Source organism: Mauremys mutica, chromosome 1 (assembly GCF_020497125.1).
Source record: "Mauremys mutica isolate MM-2020 ecotype Southern chromosome 1, ASM2049712v1, whole genome shotgun sequence".
Classification (NCBI taxonomy): domain Eukaryota; kingdom Metazoa; phylum Chordata; order Testudines; family Geoemydidae; genus Mauremys; species Mauremys mutica.
The window spans coordinates 157378484-157401287 of NC_059072.1; the positions used below are offsets into that span (position 1 = coordinate 157378484).

At 43.3% G+C, this 22804-nt stretch overlaps 1 protein-coding gene across 3 annotated transcripts in view; it reads left to right on the forward strand.

Annotated features, from left to right (window-relative positions):
* Nucleotides 1-11688, forward strand: part of GSK3B (glycogen synthase kinase 3 beta) — a 257049-nt gene extending 245361 nt beyond the window's left edge. For all 3 annotated transcript variants that reach the window (XM_045001121.1, XM_045001119.1, XM_045001120.1), the window contains one exon: nucleotides 6662-11688. In XM_045001121.1, coding sequence (XP_044857056.1) covers nucleotides 6662-6729 — 68 coding nt within the window. In that variant the 3' untranslated portion in view covers nucleotides 6730-11688. The remainder of the gene's footprint in view (nucleotides 1-6661) is intronic.
* The last annotated feature ends 11116 nt before the right edge of the window (nucleotides 11689-22804 follow it).

Genomic DNA, 22804 nt, shown 5'->3' on the forward strand with positions numbered 1-22804 from the left:
ATCAACACCAACTTACTGCAGATGAGGATCTGGTGTATAATGTGTCTCTGAATGTGTTTGCAGCCATCAAACATGTGGTGGCATTAGCTATCTGCTGAAACGCATTTATCATGCAACTTTGACAGCTTCACCTGCTAAACAGTCCCTCCCAGAACTTACTGTAACATCAGAGTTTCAAACAGCTCCTGTGTAAAGTGTTCCCAGAAAAAAAGCCTCCCAGGTGACTGTTACCTGATTTCCTCAAAAATGTCTTTGGCCTGTGGCTCAGGCTGGGCAATATTCAGTCCTGGATGAGTGAACGTCACTTGCTTCTAGCCCAGTGAAATATCAGCCCTTGAAATGCTGGCAGTATGTGAAAGGGAATTATTGTGTGTAATTTTTAAGAGATTTCCAAATACATTGGTTATAAATTCCCTCTCCTTCAGATTCCTGTACGGGGGGGCTCATGGTACTGATGGGAGCTGGCTTTTCAGGAAGGTGGGTATGAAATTTTGCTCCAATACCATTTGTAATCTTACTCAGACACCCCTAAACTGGATTTCTTTGACCCAGTGGCATGTTTGAATACATGATGGTTTGGGGCAGGATGAAAGTTGTACTTGCATCAAGTTTGGAATAATTGTATTGTTCACAAAGTGCTTTTCCACTTGTGCATTATGCAGGTCATCCTAAAAGCACCAATAAAGCCCTTATGCCACAACATCATGTATTTTTCTTCCTGGATCAATAAGCGGCCAGATAGCTGCTCTGCTAGTCAGCATTTCTACCTGAGCTGTGGGGCGGGTGCCATCATGCATGGGACCCTGGCCAGCATAGCTGCAGGGATCATTTTTTGATGCATCATGCTGTGCTAATCCCTTTGATCTTAAATGAGACCTGTTCCAGCATCCTCAACAGCAAGGTGGGACAGAGCGGAACTAGAGTTGCCTGCCAGCGCAGGGCAGTTGCACAAGACTATGACGATACTTATAATAAAGTAATATTTAGCACATAGATGTGCAGTTTCACCTTGAAAGCACTTGGAAAGCATTTAATTCTCATCACCCAGGAGAGAGAGGCAAGTATTATCCCAGTTATTTAGACAAGGAAAATGAGGCTCACAGAGGTGCACAGATTACACTGGGTGTCAGTGACTGAAATTTCTGGCTCCCAGCTTTGGGCATAGACCACTAGATCACAGTTCTCTAAAGAGAGCAATAAAGTACAAGATGAGCCTGGATTTCTAGGCTCAAAGAACATCTCTCTGACAAATTTTGTCTCACCCCACCCTTCCCCTTGAGTCCTAAATTGTCCTTTTAAGGACCCTCAGACTATTGGCAGGCTACCTCAGTGTGTCCTTTCAGGTTAGCATTGCGATACGTCAGGAATGAAAATCCCTATGGCCTTTGACAAGTACTTAAATCAAGTAAAAGCAGCAAAGAATTCTGTGGCACCTTATAGACTAACAGACGTTTTGCAGCATGAGCTTTCGTGGGTGAATACCCACTTCGTCGGATGCAAGAGAAAGCTCATGCTTTTTTTTTTTCACCCACGAAAGCTCATTCTGCAAAACGTCTGTTAGTCTATAAGATGCCACAGGATTCTTTGCTGCTTTTACAGATCCAGACTAACACGGCTACCCCTCTGATACTTTAAATCAAGTAGCATCTGGGGGTTGTAATACCCTGACTGCAGCTCCATCCTATGCAGCAGCCCTTCTGGTAGGCTTCTGAGGGACATCACATCCCTGACCAGAAAGCAGAGGCAATTCTGGAAGTAGGACTGGGAGAAGCATCAGCAACATGCTACCTAAAGGAGCAATAGCTCACCACCACTCTTGACAAGGCTGAGGAGACAATAACAAGGCCTAAGGCCCAATACATGGCATGTTTTCATCAGGTGTGGAGCTGTCAGGTTGATAATGAGGAGGCTTCTGGCTGAGAACAGTCTCACCCCCCAGCCTGGGGAGATTTAGCGGGAACCAGCAAACACCGCAGTCACAAGTGCTTATCACAGTGGCACAAACACTAATCTACCAAAAAAAAGACTTTTTGCTTTTTTTGCTGATTCTGCCAAAGGCACAGATTTCCTCATGTACTCTGCTTAACTGCTGACACCCCAATGAAGGAGGGAGAATCTGAGTGTGCAGGGCCCCTTTCTGTGCTGGGTGCTTTCAGTGCAACATCTTAATATGGAGGCACTGAAACTAGCATATAGCTGCTCCCCAGCCTGCACTCTGTTGATGTGGCAGCACAGAACCTGCAAAAAAGCCAAGGTGGTGTCTTTCCTAGAGTTCATGGTGTACAACACATGGGTGTTTGCAGGCATGTACCAGCTGCCTGAGCAGCATGCACAATCTCGTCCCAAATTGGAAGGCCTGTGTATGTATTGTTGTAGAAGAGCCACAAGTATGGGAACCTTGGCTGTCTCCTTGCTTACCCCTCCCTCTAATGTATACACACAGCTGATCAGAGGCAAATGTTCTGCAGGAACTCAAGCTAGCAAACTGACCATGAGAGAAGCAGGTTTTACATACATCACTTGGGGGTAGACTTTTCCCCATTCCTCTCTGTCCATTACATCTTAACACTTTTTTAGCTGCGCTGTCTTCAGGAGCAATAAATCAAGAGTGATAGCATATTCCAACAAGTGGTGTACAGAACACACAGTGATGCTGTCTGTTATATGTATTCTCATACCCAGTGGGACTGGGACTTTTCAGCTTGGAAAAGAAATGACTAAGGGGGGACATGATAGAAAAAGCAGGGACATGATAGAGGTCTATAAAAATGGGGGGACATGATAGAGGTCTATAAAAGCATGACTGGTGTGGAGATAGTGAATAAGGAAGTGTTATTTACTCCTCACAACACAAGAACTAGGGTTCACCCAATGAAATTAAGAGGCAGCAGCTTTAAAACAAACAAAAGCAAGTATTTCATCACACAACACAGAGTCAACCTGTGGAACTCTTTGCCAGAGGATGTTGTGAAGGTCAAGACTGTAACAGGGTTCAAAAAAGAATTAGATAAATTCATGGAGGCTAGGTCCATCAATGGCTATTAGCCCGGATGAGCAAAGATGCAACACCATGCTCTGAAGTGTCCCTCACCTCTGTTTGACAGAAGCTGGGAGTGGGCTACAGGGGATGGATCACTCAATTGCCTGTTCTGTTCATTCCCTCTGAAGCACCTGGCATTGCTTCTGGCACTGTCAGAAGACAGGATACTGGGCTAGATGGACCATTGGTTTGACCCAGTATGGCCATTCTTATGTTCAGTGTGATGGTGAGTTAGCTAGTTAGCGTGATCGGATTGCTGTCTGAACACCAGGAACTGTATTTTAAATCCAAGGGTTGTCGATAATGCCAACAACATACTGGTAAAATATTGGATTGCTACCTTAAGTACATGGGGATGATTTTTACTGCATTTGAGGAACCATCCTTGGGTGGAGGGAAGCCAGGACTAGAAAATAACCTGCTACCCGTAGTACGATTTCCCTTCTCAGCTTGATAACCAGGATCAGAAGATGGAGTTATCACTTCTCAGATGTGGGTAGGTGGTCACCCTCTTTTTTCCATTTGTCTCCTAGGTGATGATGTCCTCTTAGCCTTCTCCCTCCTGGGGCATATTGTCTCACTCTTCCGTCATCCGGTGCTGTGCTTTTCTGGGCTCTCTTCCTTATTTATCAGTGTCCTTTTTCCAATGCGGTGCCCCCTACTTTGGTCATTATTAAGTATGGCTAGATAGAAGAACTTCATCAACAAACGTGTGTTCAGCTGCACCGTACATCCCTAGAGTTACTGTTGTATTTTTTTATTGCAGCTGCATTGCATGATAAGCTCTTTACTGGCATGGAGATGGTGTCGCCCCCAGTTTTTCCTCTACACAGCCTCCGATTTTGTATGCTTTCCTTCAATTGTATTGTTCTATTTACCTACATTCACTCTCTGCCCCTTTTTAATGAGCCTATTTCTCTCAAGATCTCCAGTTTATGTTCATCCAATCTAACCTCAGCTGTGTTGTGATAGCTTCTTGTGTGATACCATCTACAACACTGGTTAGTTTACAATTACTTGTATTTTTTTTAGTTTGTTAGTGGGGCGGAGGGAATAAAAGGAAGAGTGCCCTGTGCTAATCCTCAGTAATGACCTTTCTCCAGCTTAGTATTTGTGATGATCATAAATTTCTCTTTCTTCATGGTCTGTGTTAGCCAATTGTGTGTTATCCATACTCACCAGATAACAGCTTAGTTTTCTGTGTGGGACTATACCAGGTACATTTTCCTTTTCCACCAGAGCTGTAATTGTGCATAAGATTTATCAGCTTTCTTTATCCTCTACAAAAACATGTGGTTAATTGGCCATCATGTTGTTTTTATATATAGGTTTCTGTGTTGTCACCTCTAATATTTTACCCAGTTAACAGCATCCTGACTTCTGTTTAATCCTTTTTTAAATATTTGCTTTTTCCAGGCTTCTTACACCTCACCTGTTCTCCTCAAATGTTCACGAATGCACCAGCAAAACATTGAAATTCTCTCTGGAAGGATCTTTCGGTCACAGTCAAAGATCCTGCTTGCCAACAGATTTCTATTTTGTTATAAACTGAAATGATCTGTGCTGCTTCTTGTGCAACAAATGAAAGAATGCTATTGAAATGACCGAGTTTCCAAAGAAATAGGAAAAAGAAACAATCCTTTGCTGCACTTCCTTAGAAAGCATCTTGACACATGCCCACCTTACACTATAGAGTCTCTTTCCAGTGAACACTGTTGTCTGAGTTAGGGAAGAGAGAGAGCGTGTTTCAGGTTATTCACCTCCAAGCACTGATCCTCCAACAGTGCAGTATGATTGTATAAGCCCCATTACTGGCTTCAGCCTTGACATTCATCTGCTTTCAGCAGTTAGGAAGGTGGCAAGTCTGTCTTGTGTTGAGCAACCACAAAATAAAGCAGGGTGGATAAAAATCAATGATTTAAAAAAAAAATGATTTTTTTATTTAAATTAGATTTTTTTTATAAAATGCTTTTTGAGGAAAAAACCTATCTAAAGATAGTTTTAATTAAGATACATCATAGCTCAAAGATGGAATAGGGATTATAAAGTCTAATTCTATAGCATGAGATAATACATTCATGTAATGTTTAAGAAAAGTTTTGTAAATGAGTTCCAATAGTTCATGGATTAGGGACCCAATTTTATGGGGTTCCACAGGCTTCTGTAGAGATTATTTAGGTTAATCTTTCAATCTATCCAATGGGACTCAGTGCTCAGCCTAGAAGATACATCAGAGATGCTTAGTTTTGATGTTCTCAAACTGTGGATTTGTCTCTCCAGAGGTAACATGCTTGTTAACAACAAAAATGTTTTAAATAAATAAATAATATAGAGAGGTGAGAAATAACAGACCTCAACCCAATTGTCCCTCTGCAAATTTGTGTACACAGAGTCAATCCCTTACCTCTCTCTAAAAGTGCAAAGTTTCAAAAAGTTCAATGAATAGAAGATTGTTGGAGGCAGAATAGATCTGGACAAGGAGAAGTCTGGAGATAAACCTGAAAAGCGAGGGACATATGCTTGTTTTGTTAAAATATATGTTTGCTGTTGAAGAAAAAAATCCAAATACCTAACACTGTTGTTTTAGTTAAATAAAACAATGTAAATGTCTATCTGGTGATGTTCTCCTCCTAATACAACATGGCAAGAAAATCCTCCAAATATTTAATGATTAACCTGTTGAACTGGAGATAGTTCACCTCCCAATGACTTCATAAATATCTGCTTCAATTACCTTTGGTAAATGAAATAACCAAACAATCATTCATTTTCTGATATAGCTGTAAAACTAACCTGAAAAGTTTTCAAAATAAATCACGGTTTAAAAATGTATAGTGTGTACCTTCTAAAAACGAAACCTACATCTATGAATTGTGAAGAATATGTATTAAAGTTATAACAACCAACAAGAATGCACTTTTATGTAGAAAATCATGATTAAATCGAGTCTTCCTGAGTAGTGATTTAAATCAAATCCACCCTGAAATAAAGCAATAGACTTGAAAGACATGTATTGAGGGAACCAGTGTATGAATTGCACATTAATACACAAGCTGTTTCTACCAGAGACTGTGACCGGTTGCTTTCATTGTCTCGGCTCATTCACACATTTAACAGATGGCTTCACTGCATGATGGACACCATATAAAGCCTGAGCACCAATGGGAAAGCTTGTGGTAGCCATACATACTTTGGGAATGCGAATGTGCCTTGCCATGCCAGTAAAGTTACTGAATTCTACCATGACAGTGAGCATTGCAGCAGGTTTTCCCACTGGGCTGTCTCTGGCCTACAGCTATGCACACTTGCAGTTTAAAGTGCGAGATAGTACTAGTACCCTGGTGACTTGAACCTTTGAAAAAGGCTTTTCTGCAGCTCCATTTGAGTCAGTAATATGCTGCTTGCAGCTCATGCCCCATTGAATCACTCCCTCCTCACCCATGATTGCGTTCAGGAGAACACCTTAACCCCGCAGCATGGCACAGTGATGCAGAGTACATCGGTTCTAAGTTGGTGGGGGCCGTAGGGCTGTGTGCTCCATAAAGGTCAAATCCATTGATTGAGGTGCCTGTTGCTTGGAAGTAACACTGCTCTTTGCTCTCCCCTTTCTGTCGTTGGCAGATGTGAACGCAGGAGAGCGAGGTCAGACCAATAACGCAGCTTCAGCATCAGCCTCCAACTCCACCTGAAGTGGTCCCACGCAAGCCAGCTGCACAGGAAAAATCACCAGTAATTTGAGTCTTGCTCAGCAACACTGGTCACATTTGGAAAGAAAATTAAAAAGAGGAAAAAACAAAACAAAACAAAACCCTGTTCATTTTAGTGTTCAATTTTTTTATTATTATTGTTGTTCTTATTTAACCTTGTAAAATATCTATAAATACAAACCAGTTTCATTGTATTCTCACTCTGCGGGGTCTCCAGGGCAAGGGAATAGGTGGGGGGGAGAAGGGAAAGTGGAGCAATAGAAACACACCAATGTCTCTTCCCTTGACAATCTCTTCGTATGGAAAGTTTGCTGTTGTGTACTTCAGAACCAGGACTCTTGCCTCATGCCCCCTCCCACAACAGAAAGAAGGAAAAAAACCTCATTCTCTGCTGACTTTTTTTTTTTTATAACCTCTTTTTTTATTTTCTTTTTAAGTGAAGTTTCAGACTTTGGTATAGTGCACAGCTTGAATTTGGTTGGGAGCTTAGCCGGGGTCATTCAACAGAGCTAAGTGTTTCTTGTAAGTGAATCCATATCTAGGCTATCTGAAGAACTGTCTTTGGCGTGGGCTGGGAGGTGATAGGATAATAGGTAGCCCAGGGGGCGGGGGGTGCTTACTGTATGTCTAAACTTGGAACTGCTAGTGGAAGACTTATTTAAAAAATTAGCGCTAGCAATAGAGAAACCTGCAGCTTCAATATGGAAAAAAGTCTATCAAGTGGGATATATATATTTATTTATAATATATACACACATGCATGTCAAGCACGCCTGGTTAGCTTTGTTGAAGCAGCTTGTTTGCCTAGTCTGAGCTCCTCCACCAAGTCTTGGACTTTTGTTTTTAAAAGAGCCATGTAGTGCAAGAGAATGGCCAGTCAGCTGTTAAGCTCCAGCAGAGAGAAGATGATGAATGGAATCCCACAGGAGGAGGGGGCAGGTGGAGTTATGGGGCCTTTTGGAAAGTGGCCACTGTGAAAGCATTTTTCAGTTTTTTGCTCTGAATGAGATGCCCTTTCCCAAGATGCACACAGGAAAAGGACACCAGGGTTTATAATGTGAACTGTAACAATCTACTGGTTTATTTGTAATATTTTTTACTGCAGTTTGAGCTTGCAGGTTGCCATGCTCTGTAGATCTAATTTTAAATCCACAGCTAGAATCTGTATTTAATTTCATCATTTTAACCTCCTGCTTTTTTATCTTTATTTATTGATGCATGTGGAGTTGCCATTATGATGTTTTTACTTTGGTAGAATAAAATACACATCAAAGTGATATCAACAGTAACTTGTACCTGCTGACTTGAGGGGAAGCTGACTACATAAGTGTGTGTATATAATATAAATAGATATGTGTATAACATAGATACAGTACTGCTTTTAGAGTTTTATTTTGTCTACAGTCGTTAAATCGTCTGATTGAAGCATAAGACGAATGTTTTTGTTGCCAGTCTGAGTTTAAGGGGTTTTTTTCTGTAGTGGTGAATGGTGTAAGAATCAAAGTCTCCATTTCTGAAGTTAAAGCAATATTCTTGGAAAGAGTCAGTTGAGCAGCAGGAAGTTGCAGCTGCAGTGTAAAAATAGACTTTTGAGACCTGGTCTGTCTTATCCTTGAGGTTGATGTCCATGTGGGCCTTATACACGTTCAGAGAAACCTTAGTCACCTTGGTGCTTATGGGCTATTACTTGACCTGTGGATCTTTAAGGCACAATAAATTGTTTCTGACATTTGCAGACTTTTATGTGTGGCCCAGGAGTAGCCAGCAGTAGCGGCTAAGTAAACTCAGTCCCTGCAGGGTGGCAGGAGGTTTGTTTATGAATTCAGTACATTTCCTGTCCCTGTGCTTCATATGTGCCCCGTTTGTGGGATTTTTTTTGAAGGAATGTTTCTTAGCAGCCGTAGAGGTCCCTCCGTCCTGTCTGATAAACAGTGGATGTCTGGGAGGGGAGTTGAATGTATACCTGGAAAGAGAATGGATAATTCACCTTAGTTATGTCCCTCATTATTTAGTGAAACCGGGGGCAACAGAAAAGATTTTTAAGCCACTCTAGGCCGATTACAGCTGAAGAGAAGGGAAACCACATTTTTCAATTGAACAAAAACATCCCCGCTCCTGTAATAAATAACTGAGGCCTGAAAGGAGTGTTAATGCAAGAAATCAGCCAGTGAGTGCCATGGATGACGGACTAGAACCTGGATGATCAAATGTCCGGCGAGATTTTAGAAGACTTGAAAAGCAGGCGACAGTAGCAGTGACTGGATTTGCTTTATAGACAAGACAGCTGGAAGGCTGGGCAAAGACATTTACTCTGGACTGGGGACAGTAAATTACCAAGTTGATGATAATCGCTGCTTGTTTCAGGTGCCGTCCTAGGTGGTTGGTTTGGTTTTTTTTCCATTCAAGGTTGGTAGAGGAGGAGAGTTAAGAGTTTTTCTCTCATTCTTTTAGTTCTGCTTCATGACGGTGTAATTGTGTGTCTGTCCGTAGGCTGGCGTCTCTGAATTTCTTTTTCAAGGATCATGGCAGGATCACAAACGTTTTTATACATGTTAGATCCAGGCCTTGGAATAACTTCTTTTCGTTTCGTTTCGTTTTGTAAATAAGGGTATGGGGGGGAGCTCCTCACCAAATTCAAGCTTGTACATTATTTTTGATTGTTTTTAAATTTTGAGTTTTATTGTTTTTGTATGTAAATATGTGGACCCAGGAACTGTTATTAATGAGCAAAAAGTTACCGTTCAGGGCAGTGATTCTGTTTAATAATCAGACAAAATGTAGACGAGCTTTTTAAAGCCATATAGTTTTAACTCTGTACAGTAGGTACCGGCCTGTATTATTGTAACAATAACTCTAGCGATGTATAGTGTATCTATATAGTTTGGAGTGCCTTCGCTTCCATGATTTTTTTTTTTTAATTTTATTTCCCCTTTTTTTTGGTCCTTTTTAACAGCTGTATCCCAGACAAAATGGCATCTTTGCTCCCCTGCTTTCTAACCCTTTGGAGTGCTTGTAAGGTTTCAGTGATACCATGGTCAGTAGTGGAACGAAAGGAAATTGTGTTTGAGACTAATTTCATTCAAGCAGTGGCTTTGCTCTGGATGTCCTAAGGTTGCCCATCACCACACCCCAATAGCAATGACTGGTTTCATTTTACACTTGCCCTCTTGGCACCTAGCAGCTAGATTAGACTTTGCTCGTCTCTCCCTATTCCGTGTGTCCAGAGGTCTTGGTGGACAGCAGCTTCCAGGAGCCTTTGGTTTTTTGTCTCTCCCTTCACTGTCTTAAAGAGAGAGCAAATTGGGCTTTTACAAACAGAAAAGAGAGTTAAAAATCCCCCTAGTGTTCTGCACTGGTAGCCAGCCAGCCAGCAGGATAGCTGTGGGGCTCTGGGGCCGTTACTGTAGAACACTATAGCAGCTTTGTAATGAGGGAATTTGCTGTTCCCCAGCCCCTCCCCATCAGTTTATTTTCTTAAGCCGATAACTTTGTTGTTCTTGATTTCTTGTGCCCAGCACGAAGGCCTTGTTTTTAAAACTAGTTCACTTGTGTTTTCTACCTTGTTAGTATTCCACATATGATTGTCCTGAATGGGAAAAAATTTAACTCTTTACCAAACCAAAGGTTGCTGTTTTTTGGGGTTTTTTTTTTGGTTTTTGGTTTGTTTGTTTTTGTTTGTTTGTTTTTGGATCCATCTCGTGTCCATTCCAGTGAGGCAGAGGCTGCACTTTCTTTCTGGTGACACGAAGGTCAGTGATGTCAATTTGGTTTTGACAGTCCACTCGGAATTGTTACTAGCTTTTTCTTTTTCTTTTTTTTTTTTTTGGCTTGTTTTTAATGAAGTATGGTCTTGAGCTGTCATTTTGTCTACTCTGCAATTGCATACGTTTCTGAGATGGAATTAATTACATTCTCTGTGTCCCCTGGTGGACGTCAATCAAGACACTGGTATTTTAATTTCAAACTTAGCTACCTTATTAAGGAAAAAAATTAATGATGGTCATTTACCTATACGTTTGAAAAAGAAAAAGAAAAAAAAAAAGGCTGATCCAAGATCCCAGTTCACTTTTCTAGTTGTTTTAAACCAATTTTTATCTAAATAATGGCAGATGCCTGCAATTCGCAACTAGAGATCATTTTAAATGTTTCCAGACTTGTTACACTTTAAAAAAAAAATTGCCAGTAAACTTTTCTCTGTTAGAAATCTCAGCTACTGAAGGTAAAATAAAAAAAAAAAAATACAATAGCTATAAAAGCACAGTAGAGTATTTGACCCAGGAGCTACTTTTCTGAGAATATAAAAAGGCATCTTTGGTGTTCCCATTATTTCCACAGGGGTTTTAGTCAGTTTTTGTTCATGGAATTTGTTTCATTTCTCAACACTGCAATAACAGCAAAACAACAAAAAAGTAAAACTAAAAACCAGTACCTAGGGGGTTAGCTTGAGAAAAGTAGCTTCCTTGTGTTCTTCCTCAATTTTTTTTAATATATATATATTTATATATATATATAATTTGCTTGCCTGTAAAATTTGCGTTCATTAATGTGTTGCTGATGGATCACTTGGGCCTGTACACACACAAATTAGCGTGACCACTTCCATCTTAAAAACAGAAATCCTAAAAAAAATAAATATATATATTAAGGACTGTGGGTTGTATACAAACTATTGCATACACTTGTGCAAATCTGTCTTGATTTAAAGGAAAAGCAAAACCTGTATAACTATTACTACTTGAATGCCTCTGTGACTGAATTTTTTTCATTTTAAATATAAACTTTTTTTGTGGAAAGTATGCTTAATGTTTTATTATTTCCCCCGCCCCTCCTACCCCTTTGTAAATACATTTTGTTCTGTGTGACTCGGTTCGGAAATAGTTAACTGGTACTGTAATTTGCATTAAATAAAAAGTAGGTTAGCCTGGAAATTAAATTTAAAAATGCAAAGTGTGTGGTCTTTATTTCAAAACCCTGCCTTTTCTCTCCTCCTCTTCCTGCTCCACCCCATTCCTCACCCCCACACCTCTTTCCACCCCAAAAAATAGGTGGACATGACTCTGTGTAATAAGTAAAACACAAGAAATAAGCATGTTTTCTTAAATGATCTGTGTTATTCCATGATACTTTCCCAAGAGATGCCGGCTTCTGTCTACGATTCCATTTGGTTTGATGGAGCGAGGAACCCTGCGGCAATACATCTAAAACCACAAAAAACGTTACCCTCCACCTATAGGGGCAAGCTAAGAACCTGTGTAAATTGCTGGCTTTGAATACCGCACTCGTCTTTTTTTGATTTGATCCCATTAGTCATGTGGTTACTTGGTGGTGATCTGTAAAGTTTGTCAAGACCACATCCAGTGGGGCTGTTCCTCCAACAAATCAGCACATTGCTCTCTCTGAGTTGGGTTTTCCAGCACTGAGTAATGTATGTATGAAACACAACTTGTCTGTTAGCGCAACAACAAAAACCCTTTTTGGGCTGGCTGACCTGGCCACATCCGTCTGTCGCTATCCTAAAGTCTAGATGCAAGGTCATGTGACTGCTGCTTCAATAAAAACAAATTTATATTGCAAAGAGGCTTCTCTTGTTTTTTTCTGAGAAATACATGTCACATTCAGAGCTGTCTGAACAGTAACTCTCGAATATGCACAAACCAAGCTTGTCCCAGTCTTGCATTTCTATTGCGCCTTTCCTCCCCGAGAATCCCAATCCACGTTACGAATCTACACCGCAGATTGTTTAACTCACTGCTGGCATGCAGATAGCTATGGGGTTGCTGCTAACAGCGCCCAGTAACATGACACACAGGGTTAGGAGAGGAGCTGTGGGAACATCCAACTGAAATTCTCAGGAGAATTTGGTTAAGTAGAACATTGTTCCCCTGGTTCTGGAATGTGACCAGGACCCTGGAGCAAATGTATAGTGTTGGGTGATCTTTAGTGAGCACAAATGGAATTTATGGCTCCTACAGCACAACACCCCTTCAACGCTATCCTGGGGCATTGACTCTGTAGAATACTGTGTATTACCTCTTGAAATGCCAAGGCCTGTTAAAGGCTTATGGGTTTGTTTTTTCCAAAAAAATTCTGGAACAGCAAGTGTGTGTATTTCCTGATTATTTCTGGGTGGCAAAGGGGCTGATGAGATGTATCAAATTAGCATCTACCCTGTTCAGGTTTTTTCTTGTTTAAATCCATATCATTAAGCCCATGACCTAACTGAACCCAAGCCCACAGTTCCCCTCCTGGAGGCCGTGCTGGTGGCATGGTCTCAGGTGGAGTTTGTAAATTCCATCTTGCTCTGGTGCTTCCTTTCACTCCTCTATGGCCTGCAACTTAGTTTCCTCCCCCAAACTAATCAAAGTTTCTCACGGCCTGCCTGAGCTGCCCTGCTTCTCATTCCATGCTGCTGCCTAGTACTGAATCCCCCTGAAGCCCTTGGGACTGTTATGATCCATTTCTGAGCTGCTCTGAACCTTTGTCCTCCAGCCTTCATGAATACTGCATAATACTCAGCCCTAACCTCTTGCCCTTTGTCACAGCTCACTGGGTTACTCTAGCCCATTCTCTCAGCTCTGTTGGCACTAAATTGGAGCAGCCAGTTTCTCTCTGGGAGCGCTCTCAGGATCTAGCTAATGTGTTCTCTCTGCTTCAGCAACTAAAGTAGATCCAGTGCAGCGAGGCACATAGTCAGGTGGGTTCTCTATATGGGGCAGGGTAGGGCTGAATTGTGATCCCATTACCCATCACGTACTCCAGGGGAAGAGTGCTGTAGCGGGCACACATGATGCTCCCTGGCCTTGGGTGAATTCTGCCTCCGGCATGAGCTGGGAAGAGGAGAGACAAGCTCAGTCTCTGTGGCCCATTGAGGGCCCAGTCCAGTAGGGTGGCACTGTCCGAATGCAGTGCTCCCGTTGGCTTGGAAGGGTTTATAAGGTCAGACCCTGAATCTTTGACCTCTGTCCCAGCCGTAGTGCCCGGGGCAATATGGACTGAGGCCATCAACTTCCCATGGGAACCCCTGAAAAGCTGTCAGAGGAGTGACGTGGTGACAACCAAGCTAGGCTGGTTTTGAATGGGTGCTCTACAACTAAAAGGCTTTACAGGCTATTCCCAATCCCTGCCACCAGCCTGTCCCCCAGTTGGTATGTTCCAGTTTACCTCTCAAGGGCTTGGTAGAACCAGGTGACCAGGACCTTGACACTGCATCTCAAATTTTCTACTGCAGGTGTAAAAATAGGCAATAAAGAGAGTTAGTGTTGGACCAGGTGCTCCACTTGCACAGCTCGGTTCATAGCACAGAGGTCTATGGGTTGGTAGACAAGGTGCAGAACATCTGGGAACCCAGCATGTTCCAAGAGCAGAACGGAACTGCAGAGCCGGGGCTGGGTGTGGTGGCATCAGCCCTAGAGCCATTGCTACGACAGAAGAGTCACGTTATCTCTCAATTGGCCAATGGCTGTACGTGGCTTTCTGAGTTGGGGCTGGCCAAGGCAATCAGGTGACTTGTGAGTGAAATGCAGAGAGGGAATGACAAAGTGCAGGAAGGAGGCGGCAGTGGGAGGAGGCTCCACACAGCCATGAAACATTTAATTGCCTGGATAAAAACAGGGGATCTGGAAGACTGTTGCTGGACCTGCTGGGAAGGCCACTGACATTCAAACCCTGGCACTTACTTCACGGCCTCATTAAGCTCCAGGACCCAATCATGCTGTTTTCAGTGTGCAGTCCCCACCGGCACATGGGTTGCTTTGGAAATGACCCATACTGCTCACTCCTCGCCCACAGGCCCCCATATCGTCCTTTCATCGCTGAATCCCTTTCATTAAACACTTTGTGAGTGTGATCTTCTGCACTGACCAATTCAGCAGGCAGGTTCCAGCAGCTGCATTAAGCCACCTGGCTCGTTAATGACACACTAACCTGGGAAGGTCAAGGTTGGCCTGAGTGCCAGGAAAGGTAAGGTCAATACCTGCATTATGTAGAGCCGATGAGCTTTTAAGAACTGTCCTACGTGACGCCTGCCTGCCTGGATCATGGCTATCAGGAAGGCAAAATCCCTTTACCCTTTTCTTCTCTTAGGTCTGGGAAGGAAACTGGGGGACTGTGGGCGTGCTGCAGCTGGCGAGCGGGGAAAGCAGGGCCATAGGGCATGCAGCCAGCCGCTGCAGCTAGGCAGAAGACTGCAGGGCCAGAGATCTGAGCCGCAAGTGACACAGCTGACTTGTCACTGTTCTAAACAGCAGGGAGCTGATCTCAACAGCCTGGGAGCTAGCGGCAAAGCCTACAAGGGCAGCATGAGCCAGGTGCTGGAGCTGGAGGCTGGGAAGGGCTGTCAAGGAGCTCAGCAGGTGCAGTGCAGTGGGCCTGGGCCAGAGGACGCTGCCATTACAGATTTGTCTGAGGGCATCTGGGGGCATGGCAGTGTGACCCTTGTTCCACAGGCCTGGGGAACAGAGCCAAGAAAGCAACCTAGCAGTACTTGGGAGCTTGCCGGGGTCTAGGTGTTGCACATTGGGCCCTTCCAGCACCTAGCACAAGGTAGCAGCAGTAATTGCTCCGAAGATGGCAACAGGTTGTAGGCGGGAGCAAGACTCCAGGGCCCTTATTCGTAAGGGTGTAAATTCCCAGATCATAACTCTGGGAATTTACACCCTTACAAATAAAGAAAATTTAGTAGGTCACAAACTGCCCAGAGATCCCATCCAATTGTATTCTCTGGTTTCCAAAGACCCATTGAACCCTCAAGAGGAAAAGAACGACTCATCCACCTGGCCCGAATATAGCCAGCATCAAAACACCAGTTTTGATAGGTTGGTTGAGGGTTCAAATCCTCCCAATTTTTTACTTCACCACACTCAATAATTTTCCCACCTCCCCCACATTTGGAGTCCAAAGTCCCCATTTTCAGCATGCATGGGTGCAGATTATTACAAACAAATGGGTCTTTGAGACTTTACCATTGAGCTACACCAGCCACATTACATCCCTCCTTTCTCTTCCACCCACTCTTTCCCACCCTCTCATAAGGGGTCATTCAGGCAGGACATAAATGCCCTTCTTTGATTAGGATCGATAGACCCTGTCCCTGATCAACACAAAGGAAAAGGAGTTCTACTTCAATTACTGCCTTGTACTGAAGAAAAATGGAGGCCGGAGACCTCTTTTCGACTTAAGGCTACTAAACATAGTTCTAAAGTCTCAGAAGGTCAGGATGGAGGTTCTGGCAGCTATTATCCCTTTAACTAAATTCTGGGGATTGTTTTTTCAGCCCTCAACTCACAAGATGCGTATTTCCATATAGCGATACACCCACCTCACAGAAAACCCGCATTTTGTTATAGGCCAGAATCATTTTCAACATCGGGTAATCCCCTTCGGACTCTCCTCAGCTCTGAGAATGTTTTCAAAGGTTCTAGTGGCGGTGGCCACTTACCTTCATTGAGAGGTGATTTTAGTATTGCTAGCTAGCGAACAGGGGAGTTTGAGAGATGGCAAAGGAGAGCCCCCTGTTGAACAAACAAGGTGCAAGTAGTAACTTCGGGGGTGAGTGAGTTTGTTTGGCTATTCGCGTTTTTCTCTCAGGTTATTTCAGTTACAGGGTCCATTGGAATTGTGTGTTTGGGGACTGTTTGAGCCTTTGTTCCCTGGATCAGCCTCAATCAGCCTTGTGATCACCCTCCCCTGTGTGATTAACGAGGGGGTAGGGCTGACCTAGGCAGGAAGGCCTTAAAAGCGGGAGGCTAAGTGACCAAGGGGAGCTAGCAAACAGGGGAGTCTGAGAGAGGGAGGAGTTTTTGTGGGAGGGAGACGAAATAACATCACTATGGTTAGGAAGGGCGGCTTCGCCAGTTCCAACACTGCTCCTGTCTCCCCCACCTGCACCTGTATCCAGACATAGAACCTAACCATGGATGCCTCTGCCCAGATCCTGGTGTGGATTTGCAGATCCTGGCCTGCATTTCCCACTCACAGAAAGCCAGGCTGGGGGGGACCATCCAGTGTGAGAGGTGCCTGCTGGTGGAATCTCTCAGGAAGCAGGTGAGAGAGCTACAGGAGGAGGTGGCTAGGCTGAGGAGCATCCGTGCACATGAGGAATTCATTGACCGTATTCATATGGAGACTTCTAAGGCTGAGGACACTATCCAGCTAGAGATGACTGCTGTCATGCCACTGGGGGAGGAGGATAAGGCTCTGGTACAGGGAGGACACTGGCTGCTGGTTACTTCTGGCAGTAGGCAGTGCTCCACCACTACTCCCAACCCACCCGCCAGAGTGATGGAAAACTGATATGCTACCCTGGCAGCGAGTGATGAGGAATCACCTCCAAAGGTTGAAGAGGAGAAGCCATGTATCCCCAAGCCTGGGAGGATCGCAGCCACCACTCCCAGGAGGAAACGTAGGGTAGTGGTGGTTGAAGACTCTCTTCTGAGGGGGACAGAGGCACCCATCTGTTGCCCTGACATGGCATCCCGGGAGGTGTGCTACCTGCCAGGGGCCTGTATCCAAGATGTTACCAAGGAATTGGTCGAGGGTTATCCGGCTCTCTGACTACTACCCCATGCTACTCATCCATGTGAGCAGTAATGATACTGTGAGGTATGAGCCTCAGCAGATCAGAAGTGACTACAGGGCTCTGGGAGTAAGGGTGAGGGAGTTGGGAGCACAGGTGATCTCGTCAGTCCCTGCAGTCAAGGGTAGGGGCCTCGGCAGAGACAGATGCATCCTGGAGGTGAAGGCCTGGCTGCGAGGATGGTGTTGCCAGGAGGGCTTTGGATTCCATGACCATGGGATGCTGTTCTAGGAAGGACTGCTGAGCAGAGATGGGGTCCACCTATTGAGGAAGGAGAAGAGCATATTTGGCTACAGACTGACTAACCTAGTGAGGAGGACTTTAAACTAGGTTCAGTGGGGGAAGGTGAACAAAGCCCACAGGTAAGTCAATAACATGGAGACCTGGGAGAAGGTTTGGAATTTGGGAGGGAGCATGGGCTGTTATAGCAGAAATAAGGGAGAGACAAGACAGAACTGGAGATGGGGGAGATCAAATCAGTATCTTAGATGTCTATATACTAATGCAAGAAGTATGGGGAAATGCAGGAAGAACTTGAAATACTAGTAAATAAACACAGCTATGACATAGTTCGCATCACAGAGACTTGGTGGGATAATACACATGACTGGAATATTGGTATAGAAGGGTACAGCTTGCTCAGGAAGGACAGGCAGGGAAAAACGGGAGGAGGTGGTGTCTTATATATTAAAAATGTATATTTAAAATGTACACTTGGACTGAGGTTGAGATAGAAATAAGAGACAGACTTGTTGAAAGTCTCTGGGTAAGGATAAAAGGGGTAAAAAAAACAAGGGTGATGTCATGGTAGAGGTCTACTACAGACCACCAAACCAGGAAGAGGTGGATGAGGCTTTTTTTAAACAACTAACAAAATCATCCAAAGCACAGGACTTGGTGGTTATGGGGGACTTCAACTATCCAGACATCTGTTGGGAAAATAACACAGCAGGGCAAAGTTTATCCAACAAGTTCTTGGGATGTATTGGAGACCATTTTTTATTTCAGAAGGTGGAGAGAGCTACTATGGGGGGAGGTTGTTCTAGATTTGATTTTGACAAATAGGGAGGAACTAGTTGAGAATTTGAAAGTGGAAGACAGCTTGGATGAAAGTGATCATGAAATGGTAGAGTTCATAATTCTAAAGAATGGTAGGCGGGAGAACAGCACAATAAAGACAATGGATTTCAAGAAGGCAGACTTCAGCAAACTCAAGGAGTTGGTAGGTAAGATCCCATGGGAAGCAAGTCTAAGGGGAAAAACAACTGAAGATAGTTGGCAGTTTTTCAAAGAGACATTATTAAGGGCATAAGAACAAACTGTCCTGCTGTGTAGGAAAGATAGGACACATGGCAAGAGACCACCCTGGCTAAACCAGGAGATCTTCAATGATCTAAAACTCAAAAAAGAGTCCTACAAAAAGTGGAAACTCAATCAAATTACAACAGATGAATATAAACAAATAACACAAGTATGTAGGGACAAAATTAGAAAAGCCAAGGCACAAAACGAGATCAAACTAGCTAGGGACATAAAAGGTAACAAAAAAACATTCTAAAAATACATTAGAAGCAAGAGGAAGACCAAGGACAGAGTAGGCCCATTACTCAATGAGGGCGGAAAGCCAGTAACAGAAAATGTGGAAATGGCAGAGGTGCTTAATGACTTCTTCGTTTCGGTTTTCACCAAGAAGGTTGGTGGCAATTGGATGTCTAACATAGTGAATGCCAGGGAAAATGAGGTAGGATCAGTCTCTAAAATAGGGAAAGAACAAATAAAAAATTACTTAGACAAGTTAGATGTCTTCAAATCACCAGGGACTGATTAAATGAATCCTAGAATACTCAAGGAGCTGACTGAGGAGATAGCCGAGCCATTAGCAATTATCTTTTAAAAGTCATGGAAGACAGGAGACATTCCAGAAGACTGGAAAAGGGAAAATATAGTGCCCATCTATCAAAAGAGAAATAAGGACAACACTGGGAATTACAGACCAGTCAGCTTAATTTCTGTACCCAGAAAGATAATGGAGCAAATAATTAAGAAATCAATTTGCAAACACCTAGAAGATAATGAGGTGATAACTAACAGTTAGCATGGATTTGTCAAGAACAAATCGTGTCAAACCAACCTGATAGCTTTCTTTGACAGGGTAACAAGTCTTGTGGATGGGGGGAAGCGGTAGATGTGGTATATCTTGACTTTAGTAAGGCTTTAGATACTGTCTCGCATGACCTTCTCATAAACAAACTAGGGAAATACAACCTAGATGAAGCTACTATAAGGTGGGTGCATAACTGGTTAGAAAATCATTCCCAGAGTAGTTATTGGTGGTTCAGAGTCATGTTGGAAGGACATATCAAGTGGAGTCTTGCAGGGATCGGTCCTGGGTCTCATTCTGTTCAATATCTTCATAAATGGTTTAGATAATGGCATAGAGAGTACACTTACCAAGTTTGTGGACAAAGCCAAGCTGGGAGAGGTTGCAAGTGCTTTGGAGGATAGGATTAAAATTCAAAATGAGCTAGACAAACTGGAGAAATGGTCTGAAGTAAATAGGATGAAATTCATTAAGGACAAATTGCAAAGTACTCCACTTAGGAAAGAACAATCAGTTGCACACATACAAAATGGGAAATGACTGCCTAGAAGGAGTACTATGGAAAGGGATCTGGGGGTCATAGTGGATCACAAGCTAAATATGAGTCAACAGTGTAATGCTGTTGCAAAAAAAGCAAACATCATAATGGGATGTATTAGCAGGAGTATTGTAAGCAAGACACGAGAAGTAATTCTTCTGCTCTACTCCGCTGATTAGGCCTCAACTGGAGTATTGTGTCCAGTTCTGGGCGCCACATTTCAGAAAGATGTGGACACATTGGTGAAAGTCCAGAGAAGAGCAACAAAAATGATTAAAGGTCTAGAAAACATGACCTATGAGGGAAGATTGAAAAAATTGGGTTTGTTTAGTCTGAAGAAGAGAAGGGGATATGTTAACAGTTTTCCTGTACATAAATGGTTGTTACAAGGAGGAAGGAGAAAAATTGTTCTTCTTAACCTCTAAGTATAGGACAAAAAGCAATGGGCTTAAATTGCAGCAAGCGTGGTTTAGGTTGGACATTGACTGTTAGGAAGTTTTTCCTAGAGTAGTTAAGCACTGGAATGAATTGCCTAGGGAGGTTGTAGAATCTCCATTGTTGGAGATTTTTAAGAGCAGGTTGGACAAACACCTGTCAGGGATGGTCTAGATAATACTTAATCCTACCTTGAGAGCAGGGGACTGGACTTAGATGATCTCTTGAGGTTCCTTCCAGTTCTATGATTGCTGTACCTCAACAATTGGCTTTTCAAGGATCGGTCTCATGAAAGAGTGCTGTCAACCATGCAGAGGGCCCTTTCTCTGTTCCTGCAACTAGGTCTTCAACTCAACGTAAACAAAAAAAAAAATCCAGGTTGACCTCTGTTCCAAAAATACAGTTCATAGGGGCATCCTTCGATTTGTTGGTAGCCAAGGCCTACCTCCCCATGGACAGATTCATAACATTATCAGATCTAGTCAGGACTATTCAAGGAAGTCCCCAAAACCTTCTGGATGGGGGGTGAGAAACTGTCTCCAACTCCTTGGTTACATGGAAGCTTTCACTTTTGTAAGAGATCATGCAAGGTTATGCCTTTGCTTTTAGGAGTGGCTCAGGTCAGTACTCACCAAACAGACACAGCTTAGACAAACAGGCTTCAGTACCCTGCCAGGTGAAAGATTCTCTAGACCGGTGGGAAGATCATCATAACACTGGTGCAGGCATTCCTTTTCTCCAACCCTTCCATATGGTCACTGTAACAATGGATGCATCTCCGTTAAGATGGGGAGCTCATCTCAATGCTCAGACAATCCAGGGCAGATGGTCACCTCAAGAAACCAGTCTCCACATCAACCTGTTGGAACTCAAGGGCCAGAAATGCCTGCCTTAATTTTCTGCTTCTCATCAGGGACAGCTCAGTCAGACAATATGGCAACAGGGAGGAATGAGATCCCCCTCTCTGTGCACCAAAGCAATAAAGTTGTGGAACTGGTGCATAATCCACGATGTACACATTTTGGTAAGCTACCTCCCTGGCATTCAAAAAACAATGCTCTCAGCAGGAACGTCTCACAGGCCTATGAAGGAGAGCTGGACTCTCAGGCCCTCCATGGCATATTTCAAAGTTGGGGATTTCCAGAAGTGGACCTCTTTGCCACTGCAATAGACAGGAAGTCTAGGCCACCATTCTCTGGGGGGTGCCTTCCTCCTGCCTTGGATGAAGGGACTGTTCTACATGTTCCCCCAATGCCTCTGATACGGAGGTTGATTAACAAAATCAGACAGGACAAAGCCAGGGTTATTCTAATTGTCCCAATGTGTCCATGAAAAGCATGAGATCCTTACTTGTTCACCTGTCCCTCTGTCCAGCAATCAAGCTTTCCTTATTTCCACATCCTATATTCCTAACTAAAGTGTTGAGTTTCCTCTTGATCAGTCCATTCATTTACTTTTTTTTCTCCTGAAACTATAATTCTCAACAGGAGGCATCCTTCCATATTTTACATGTGAGAAGAGCACTGGCCTTCTATCTAGATAGGACCAAACCACTTTGGAGGTCTCCTGTCTGTTTCCATTGCAGACTGATCTAAAGGATCCACAATCTCCACCCAGAAGCTATCAAGGTGAATCTCTGGGTGTGTTGTTGTATGTTATGAAGTGGATAGCATTCAACCTCCTTCCAGGGTGTTAGCATGCTCTACAAGGTCTCAATCAACATCTATGGAATTACTTAAAGATTATCCAATATCTGAGATCTGCAGAGCCACTACGTAGTCTCCTCCAAACACCATGCTTTGGTTCACGCCTCCAGATCTGATGCGGCTGTTGCCAATGGAGTTCTTTCTTCAGTTCTGTATGCAATACGCAAGCTACCTTTTCCCCATGGGAATACTGCTTGGGAGTCATCTTGAGTGAAGCACCCAGAGGGACACTACTCAAAAAGATGCAAAGGTTACTCCCCTGTGCAGTAACTATTTTTTTGAGATGTCGCCCTATGGGTGCTCCACTACCCACCCACCTTCCCCTCCACTTGGGGGTTTCCTTTGCGGGACTTTGCCATAGAAAAAGGAATTGAGGGAGATTCACCCATGCAGCCTTATATAGAATCATAGAAATGTAGGACTGGAAGAGACCTCAATAGGTCATTTAGTCCAGTTCCCTGCACTCAAGGCAGGACTTCATCATGATTAGATCATTCCTGACAGATGTTTGTATAACCTGTTCTTAAAAACCCCAAATGACGGAGATTCCACAACCTCCCTTGGTAATTTGTTCCAGCACTTAACTATCCTGACAGGAAGTTTTTCCTAATGTCCAATCTAAACCTCCCATGCTGCAATTTAAGCCCATTGCTTTTTGTCCTATCCTTAGAGGTTAACAAGAACAAATTTATTTCCTCCTCTTT